This window comes from Montipora foliosa, chromosome 2 (assembly GCF_036669935.1).
Source record: "Montipora foliosa isolate CH-2021 chromosome 2, ASM3666993v2, whole genome shotgun sequence".
NCBI classification, from domain to species: Eukaryota; Metazoa; Cnidaria; class Anthozoa; order Scleractinia; family Acroporidae; genus Montipora; species Montipora foliosa.
The window spans coordinates 63,055,431-63,065,430 of record NC_090870.1 but is presented as its reverse complement, the minus strand read 5'-3'; the positions used below and the strand labels follow the sequence as shown (position 1 = coordinate 63,065,430).

The 10,000-nt window shown below is 37.2% G+C and overlaps 1 protein-coding gene across 1 annotated transcript in view; it reads left to right on the top strand.

Moving 5' to 3' along the window:
* The window catches only part of LOC137985124 (EEIG family member 2-like), a 20,729-nt gene that overhangs the window by 2,500 nt on the left and 8,229 nt on the right, over positions 1 to 10,000 (top strand). The window contains exons 3-8 of the mRNA XM_068832623.1: positions 3,335 to 3,364; positions 3,944 to 4,060; positions 4,348 to 4,394; positions 5,320 to 5,646; positions 7,773 to 7,798; positions 9,135 to 9,214. Coding sequence (XP_068688724.1) covers positions 3,335 to 3,364; positions 3,944 to 4,060; positions 4,348 to 4,394; positions 5,320 to 5,646; positions 7,773 to 7,798; positions 9,135 to 9,214 — 627 coding nt within the window. The remainder of the gene's footprint in view (positions 1 to 3,334; positions 3,365 to 3,943; positions 4,061 to 4,347; positions 4,395 to 5,319; positions 5,647 to 7,772; positions 7,799 to 9,134; positions 9,215 to 10,000) is intronic.

Below are 10,000 nucleotides of genomic sequence, written 5' to 3'. Positions count from 1 at the left end.
TGCATGCCCTCATTTTAATAAACAAAACAAGACCAAACCTCCTTAGTATTATCACATGATCTGTATTGGAAAAAGAAAATGTACAAGCCGAAAAGGTCTATTATCATAATGTATATAAATATTTTTAAAGGGGATTACTTGAAATATTGTTTACATATTGTAGTTTAAAGGCGTACATGTAGTCTGGTTTCTGAGGTTGATTTCCTTTAGGAATTTTAATCTTAAATATAATCCTTATTTACCATAGGTCCACAATTTGAAACCAACCTATTAGGTCGTTTTACACTTGATCTTCAGAGCAAATTCTTATAATTTCTGAGATGCATCTGCATATCAGTCATAATATATACTTAATAAAAGAGATACTGTACTGTGATCATTTTCTCCTAGTTGGATTACATGTACATTGTTCAAAAATAAGTTAGGATACTATATTATTAGGCTTGCATAGTCATGTACAGCCATTAATTAGCACATTCTTTATTCATGACTACAGCTGTAGCTAGTGCTAAATTGAAATACGTGTAACCTGAGACGATGCGGTCCAGTCCATTATAGATCACTATTAAGTCAATGACCCAGTGGGGAGTGTTTGACTTACAGATTTTACTCTGTCTTGCGCCAGACAATTTTACTCCTCTCTTCAACTGGGGCGTTTGAGATGTCATTGGGTTAATTAGCACTGTTTCATGCTCAGATTTTAGATGTTAGTTTTGGTTGCAATTTAAAATCACCAAAATGTGAAATTTACATGTATTTATTATTATTATTGTAGTTAATGCATCAACGTAATATTAATTGAAGCACCAATTCAAGTTAAAGGTAGTGCTCGACACTAATTTATTTAATGCTAGTCCACTGACCCAGGACTAGTAAAACACACACAATCTAGACTAGAGTAGTTTCATGTAGTTTCATGGAAAACTAAACTTACTACAACTCTGTAACTTAAAAATCTTTGTAGAATGCTTTATTAGGAGCTTGTTTCTGTAGCTTTTCATTAGTTATTTAAACAAGAGGATTTGCAATAGGTTGGTTTCATGAGATGTCATCGCCACCATGATGATGGACGGAAACAGAAAATCTCTTGTTGGCTTCTTTTGTTCCTCCACCAGCATTTGTACAGTACACTATTGTCACGTCAGTCTCAAGATTGGTTGAAAACTACTGTACCAACATATGGCTATGTGACTGACTCGTAAAACAGACTGATACATGTAACACCATCTTGGAAAAGGCCTTTTTAAGTCCTGGCTTCCAAGTCTCTCAAGAGGGACCTCAGTGAGTGCCACTGGAAGTTGCCATCTTGGATTTATTCTGTTCAACTGACCACTGCAAGATTGAAGGCTTCAGCTTTTTTAACAGTCCCTACCTACCTTTATAATTAAGAAGACTGAGGCAGCTAGAGTTACATTGTTGATACTAGGAACTCAAACAGAGATGCACAATGGATTCACTGCTCATGGAATACTTTGAAAGATGTTCCTTTACAAGTTACATGTATTCTTCTAGTGTATACAACTGAACATGTTGGCAATTGCCATGAACTACATGTACATGTAGTACTTCAGTGAAGGCATTTGTCTATTTAAGCCATGATTGATAAAACCTAGGCTAATTCCAAGAACACACAGGCAAAGCTGAATTTCTCAAACAGAAATACTGACTGTGTTTCTAACTTTCATTGTCAGATTCATGTACATTGCTAAGTGGAAAATACACGCAAGCCATGTGTAATGGACATAGCAATTTTACTCAGGTCAAATTACATGCAGACTGAGTGTAATTTCAGACGCATGTAATAGTTTGTGTAAAATTTTACATGCACGTACAGTGTACATGTATGTAACGTGTGCGTATTTTGCGCGTAAATCCACCATCTTGCACGCATTTTAAGCATGTGTAGGTGCTGCTATCCCTGTGGCCAGTACTGTACATGTAACAATTTATTATTTGTTTTAGTTGGCTAGACTGTTTTAAGTTGGACTTTCATATTAACTATATTACCTACATGTAGTAAAGAAAACAAATAAAGACAACAAAGTGAGTGCGATCTCTATTAAGCGGCCACCCTCGGGACTTTGAAAAGTGGCCGCTTAATAGAGGTTGGCCAATTAATAGACTGGGGTAAAAGATAAAGTGTTCTATTGACTCTACATGGGAAAACGCTTTTTAAAAAGAGTTAAATATGTGAAGATACATTTAAAAAAATCCATGAAACAAAACTGATAACCCTTTTTTACACCAACAGTCTTTGTAAAATCTATTGTAGTTTAAAGCCTTTGACAGAGGATTTACTTAAAATAATTGGTTGGCCACATGTACTACATTTTGCAGCTTGTGACTTGTCATTACAATGGAGACTGAATTGCAGTTCTTGTCATCATCAGTGTCCTTGGCATGATTAAATATTGTTAACGCCCACGTCGCCAGTGGAGGGTAGGTGCCCAGGAAGCCTGGGGGCTGCAACCGCAGTCACATCCCCAAGGCGCTAGAACACCCGACTGGCCTGCCCAACCCGCAACCAAACCACGAGCCCCCCGCGCCAGGCCCCCCTAAGGCACCCGTCACACTTGAGCCAGATAGCTCAGTGGAATAATAATAATAATAATAATAATAATAATAATAACACACACAAAAAAAAAAAGAGCACAAAAAAAAAAGAAAGGGGGGGAGAGGGAGGGAACGCCGAGAACCACTAAACTCCTAAACCGACTCACAACGCCACGCCAACAAACACGCTGCAAGCACATTGGACAACGCATGCACTACGCAGGAATACCGCTGAACCATGTCAGCCCCAGGGCTCCCCCAACCTAAAGAGTGCTGCAAACGCTACAAAAACGCATAACAACGCTAACAAACGCCTGCAAAACGCTACTGACCGGACTAGCTCCCGGTCGTGAACCATGTAACTATAACAAACGCTACAGAACGCACCAAAACGCTGAACAACGCTACCAGACGGCCAAGACACTAACAACCGCCTGCAAAACACTACTGACCAGACTAGCTCCTAGTCGTTAACTATGTTAAATTTTATTTAACTATATTATAATCTGCAGATGGCGTCACAGGCGCTGATTTCACTGAACGCTTTCGGCCAATCAGAAAAGAGATAGTGACTTCAATGTACATGTATAATTATGAATGTATAATAAGTCTCACCTCCAGGAGTCATTTTAGATTTTTTTTCTTTAAGGTGGAAACAATTGCTCAACATAAGACGGTGTAAAGATTTCTAATTCATTACTGTACAGTAACTGTGAGTTGTGTTGTAATAATATCATTGAAAAACATTTGCTTTGTTTTTGACTCGGTAATTTTCTTTCAGGAAACAAAGGGAGGGAAGGCACACATTAAGGTAAAGGATAGTTTAGATATAGGTACATGTGAAGAATAGTCTAAGATTAACAGTTAGAACTGACTACTGGAAACTACAACCAAGATTAGTATGACCTTTAGCTGGATCAGTGTACAGACTGGAGTTTTTATAGAAAGATTAACATGGAGACACTGCTCACTTTTCTAATTCAACTATAAAACCTTGGGGTAAGACAAAATGTTTGAACTTCTACATGTACATGTATATTGTATTACCCTCACCACACTTAAAGTTCCAACACAGGCAACTTAATTAATGGCATATTTACAAAGCAGTGGGGGAAAACCAAGGTCCTCACAGGACCATGCAACACACTTCCAACACAATGTTCATGCAGATTTCATGTATTACAATCATTGCAATCCCCATACAAGGCATTATGCACATGACTGTATTTCATATGCACCTTAGCCCTGGTTGTAAATTAAATTAGTTCCCCCTGTAAACTGATCGATTACAGAACACAATTGGGCTAAATATTTTGGTGTTGTTGCAGTGATGGCGAAGTGAAGACATATAAACATAAATTTAATTCTTTCCATTGGAAATTTCCCATAGCTTGGCTTTGTGGACGTTAATTTGGCGGAGTTTGCTGGATCAGCCTCTACCACAAAGAGATACATTTTAGAAGGATATGAAGACAAGACTGTGCGACAAGACAACTCTATTCTTGAGGTACATGTAATACTGTTAGTGTTAAATAGTCTTTCTGATTGAATAATAATTTGATTGAATCACAAAATACCACTTGGCAACCAAGGGACTGTTTGATGGCTCTGTTGGTTCTTTTTAAACTGTTGCCCAGTTTATGCAAACAAGTTCGAGTTAATTCCTGGAATACTTATTATAATTATATATAATAATCCTTTCACCACTTAATTTAACTCCTTAATTGGCCCCAGTTGACGAGTAAAATCACCTTGGTGTTTATGGTAATAAGTACAGTTTTGTTATCACCACAGGTTGAAGTCAAAATGCAGCTTACATCTGGTGATCCTCTATTTAAAGTGTAAGTGTTTTATAGGGTTATAATAATATTATTATTTGTTCTCTATGAAGCTACATGTATTTCACGTCTCCTCCACTACAGCAGTCTGTGAGCGCTCTAAATTATAGGTGGTGTACTGTCTGGTCACAAGCTACAATTTCACCATCCTTTTTGCTTTCTTAATTAACTTTTTTTCAAGGTTGTAGGGTTTTTTTTAAGGTTCACTTGAAATCCAGTATAACTACATGTATATACATGTAATAGACTGGGTTAACATTTATTAACTACTGAGGTGCGTTAATTTGCTGTTTCTTTCGCTTGTATCCCTGTACATCACACTAGGGAAGGGGGGGGGGGGGGGGTTTTCTTGTATAGATTAAATGTTATATTAAATTGGAAAATTTGTGACTGGCATTCTGCAGATCAGCTGTAGTAGCAGCAGTTTTGTGGTGCACAGCTGTCTTGTATGATGCAATTTTGAGCCACACTGTAAGGGGTGACGAATGGTAAAATCCGAGACTCGCGGAGATGCCGAGACCCTTGTTTACAAATCTGAGACGGAGACCAAAACTTGCAAGACATCACACTGAAATAAATGCGACATAAGCGAGACTTCGAGACTCCTCACCAAGGCTGGCAAGATTTTGAGATCAGATGAAAAGTTTGTGAGTGGCAAGATTTTGGAGCTACCATTTGCCACCCCTACTGTTACAGTAGTCTCAGATTATAGATAGATTCCTTTTTAAGGAATCCTTACCTGGTTTATTGATGTTATCAAGGAGGGTAAATTACATTGGCATGTACCTAGAAAATGCCAAATTCAATTTGTTTTTCTGTATAATGGCTTCACTAGGCTTGCATTAATTTTGTCCTTGTACATACAGTGTACATGTGTTTAAAGTTAAAGCAAACTACCCTATTTTTTTGGATTTTGATGTTTTTACAGGCCTCATGCACCTTTGCATAATCAAGCTGTCACAGAGACAGCTGAAAACAGAGCCCCACCATCTGACCATGATTCAGCGAGCACCATTAGTTCTGGTTGCGAAGCCAGGAGGGCTGTTAGCAACAGCACATCGGACAGTACATCAGAATGTCTGGAGGCTGCAGGCAGTGATCCAGACAAGGTTTCATTTACTCCTGGACATGCAAGAAGTTTCAGTGAACCTCCTTGCAGCAATCACAGTCGGAGCAGCAGCCAGTTGTCACGGATATCGGGGTACTCTACAGGTCATTCTTTTTCATCAAGCTTGGAAGGCAGATCTAGTAGGAGGTATCACTTAAGAGTGGTGTTGCATACTGTTAACCCATGCTTCTTCATTTTTGTTTTTTGTTTGTTTGTTTTTGCTTTAATTTACTGGGATTACATGTACTAATTTACTTTAAGCTAATAATTATTTAGGGGGAGCAGGGGTGATGCGGTGGTGAGAGCACTCGCCTCCCACCAATATGGCCAGGGCTTGATTCCCAATACTGGCGTCATATGTGGGTTGAGTTTGTTGTTGGTTCTCTCCTTGCTCCGCGAGGTTTTTCTCCAGGTACTCCAGTTTTCCCGTCTTCTCAAAAACCAACACTGCCAAATTCCAATTCGATGCAGAATGCACGGACACATGTTGAATGAGCTCATGAGCGCTCTTAAGGTGTTCCTTGGGTAAACGAATTCCATTTCCAAATTCCACTTCCATGGCCGCGTGGTTAGGGCACTTGCCTTGAGATCCAGGAATCCTGGGTTCAAGACTCATTCTGACCACTGGACAGGTTGAATTTGATTGGTTGTAGAATCCCTGGTTCATCTTCTCAGCTGCATCTAAGTGGTTTGTTTCTGGAACTTTGGTGGGATTCTTAACAGTTGTTATCATTGTTTTGTTCTGTCGTTAAGTTGATAGACTATTTCATAGGCCCTAAAAAGCCCCTATGGCGCGAGGTCAATTGCATGTACACGTACATTGACTAGACTATGTACATGTATTTGTATATTTATGTTTGTCTTGGCTGTGTAAAGAACATTACATGTTCAGTTTACATGTACATGTATCCACACAGGAGGCCATTACATGTAATTGGTGTCTTTATTTTATCCGTAAAGACATGCGTCACTTTTTATTTTATTCAATCATTATTTGTATGACTTGTCAGTTATCGGTTTTTTTAATAGTTATCATTTTATTTGCAATCATTCATCTTTCCACTGCTTCAGATGTTTGTCATGAGCTATTAAGTTTTACTGGTTGGTTTGTACAAACATATTGCAAACATTAATTTACAGTATGCTTCGCCAAAGGTTTTTGACAAAATTTAGAAGTACTATAATTATAGTCTCCATAAAAATTGCATGTACACCTGTATGCAAAATTGCACATCAAGTACTGGTAGAAGGTACAGTAAATAAGGAGGGGGAGGGCAAAATAATGATACTTCAGACTGATACCATGTCCTGACAATCAGAAGAAATTTATTAAATCTAGAGTTCAGTTGATAGAAAGAAGTAAAATAGTCATACTATGGGAAAAATCACAGTACAATAAAATAGAAACTTAAGATACTGTATAACAATACATGTATATTAATACATGAATATCATTATAAACACACGACAAAACAATAATCTACTGTAACGTACATGTAAAAGTAATGGGAAGTGACAGAGCAAATTACGTTACACTAAGTCTAAGATTTTATGTTTCATCATTGAAAGACTCAGATAGACTTTCAGACAGGATCAAACTGGTAGTCTTCTTTGTCCTTACTCTAAAATTTCACCACTTCATGCTAACCTTTTTTTATAAGCGGAGAACACACTGCTGGTCAATGGCAATTACCCTTGATGCCACCAAATAGTTTTGTCAGGATAATTTGCGTTGATGTGAAGTTGCCTGAATGAATTGAAACCTTAATTTTTGTGTGAAAACAACATGAAACACAATGTAGAAATGCCTTATATATTGTGTAAAATTATAATGATGCAATGTTGCAATGAAAAAATACAATGTATTTGCATAGTGCCTTTCAAGTATAAATGTTTTCTTCCAAAAAATTATTATTAAAGGAGTTTATTGAAACAAAGTTATCACTATACACAAACTATAAGGAAAAATAATAATAATAGAAACCGTTTTGCTTGAAATCAGTTGTCAGCCAGCTTCAAAAAGGTTGCAGAAGACTTCTTGGAAAAGCAGTGATAGCAATATGTGTAACTGTCTTTAATAATTTCTTTCAAGTTGATTGTATTGCAGATGTAAACTTCAGAACAGCTGCAATTCAGACTTAATTACATGAATGATTGAACCGCAACCATGTCTTGTGTGGTGCATGCATAAATGTTCTAATTGATTTCTGTTTAATTGATAAGTTAATTGAGTTTGTGACAATAATGTCAATTTTTTTTTATGTTTTCGTAAGGAAACAAGATTCAGAGAAAGCTAGCTGTATCCTTTCGAACTAAGTGAACATAAGCAACAAGAAAATAATTTGGTGTTTGCAGGTACAGTGAAGTATCAGGAAAAGTCACAGGAAGATTAATGTATTGCTTGAACAAATGTCGTTGTCTAAAACAGTGGTTTTGTGAGCTTTTGTTTCGATCTACCCCTTGTACATTGTAGTATGACATTATGTAGCAGGGTACCCTTCTTGGCCAAAGATTTATTGATTTCCTTTTCCTGAAACCTATGTACTGATTTCCTCAATGTCGTCCAGAACTTGGGACAAATGTTAATAATAGTTAAACTCTTAAAGTGCTACTGTGATCAAATTTTTATCCCTTGAGTTTTTTGGTTTATCACAGAGAGTACCATAAAACATTAAAAATGCTGTTTACCGTTTGGTAATATCTGCATTGGTTCCGGAGATATTTAAGTTTGAAAAATGTGTTAAATATGCAAATTAGAAGGCTGATGACGTCATTCACCCAACCCAATAGAACATAAAGAATATAAATAGAGCTATCTCGGTCAATTTGCAACAGAGACCATTGAAACTTGGTGAGCTAATAGTTCTGAAGGCAACACACCTATGACTGTAAAGAAATTGGTTCCCATGGCAACTCACTCTTTCCCAGTCCCCTCCAACCTGATTTCAATATTTTGGTGATCTCAGGCTAGAAATACATTTACCAAGGCCACAAACATGACCTAACATCTTTATATGCTGGCAGGATCATGCAGATGAGGCACCATTTGCAAATATCAAAACAGAACGCCAAAGGTGGTCTGCAAAGCTCTTAATGTCAGGGAGGTCTGGAACCCAGTATGTTTCCATGGTAACAAAAATGGTATGCTCATATTGTGGAACACATCTACTAGAATCTTAGTGCAAAGAACCAAGTACTTCTGATACAAATTGGCTGAGATATCTTTCTCCATCATACTTGATCAAAATTTGGTTGGGTTTATGACGTCATCACTTGGCTAATTTGCATATTAAAAAAACTTGAATATCTCCAGAACAAAAAGAGATATTTGAAAATGGTAAACAGCATTCTTCTTCTCGCACAGACTACGTGTTTATGTGCCAAAATGGCTTAGATAGGGAAGATGCAAATTTCGTCACAGTAGCACTTTAACCACTTTAAAACCCGCCATAACCAGTTTGAATTTTAATGCCTGCCCAGTGGCGAAAGATTGGAAGTGATGTTGCATTGACCTCACTTTGCGATTGCGTGATAGTAACAACACTTAATAATATTGTTCATCCTTTGATTAGTTAGGGGGCCCATATTGGAACCATCATACATGTTATGTTAAATCAACCTTGACAGTCTTAAAGCAAATGATACAGCATTCTGTGGTTCAGAGAATGCAATATCCCCTGGTCCTGAAAGGCAGGGTAAAAGAATCAGTTGGAAGGTGAGTGGAGCTATTCCTGTAAATCCCTATTTTTACTTAAATTTCAAGCGTCTTTCTATTATGGGGTTTAAACATTTAAAGTTCATTTACATTGTAGGCACAGCAATAGCATCCAAAACTCAATTGGACAATTTTTACATGATATCCTTGGCAATGCGGATATCAATAGCTGCATCAATTATTTATATGTAAACAGTTTTCAGTGCATGAATAGTCTAAATCATTAATCAAGTTAAAAGAAAATAACAAGGGGGATTGAGAATTTGTGTTCTACAAACAGTTGCAAAAAATCTCTTCATTATAATTTATAGTGGTGAAATTTTACTAGGATTTTCCTTTTTGTAAAAAATCGTGTCTTTGTTGTATGTAGTAAAGATATTATTTATTTACATTTCACATGTGAGAATATACAGTAGGTGTAGTCGTGGTAACTAACACGATTAACCAATAAAAAGAGAGCTTCCCCTTTCTTGTAAGATACTGTTGTGCTGTAATATCTTTTTTCTCTACTACATTACATGTAATAGCATCTCACACTCGTTCGCTGCGCTCACTCGTGAGAGATACTTTCAGCACTCAAAGATAAAATTTGCATCCCCACGGGGCCATGTAATATCCTCTATTTATAACCTGACCATAGTATTCATATCTTACCCCCTCAGGCCACAGTGTGACAATTATTTTTTGCAAAAATTTGGTTTATCAACGGAGTTGATAATGTAAATTGACCACCGTACAGAGATTCTAAAAGCTGACGTTTCGAGCGTTAGCCCTTCGTCAGAGCGA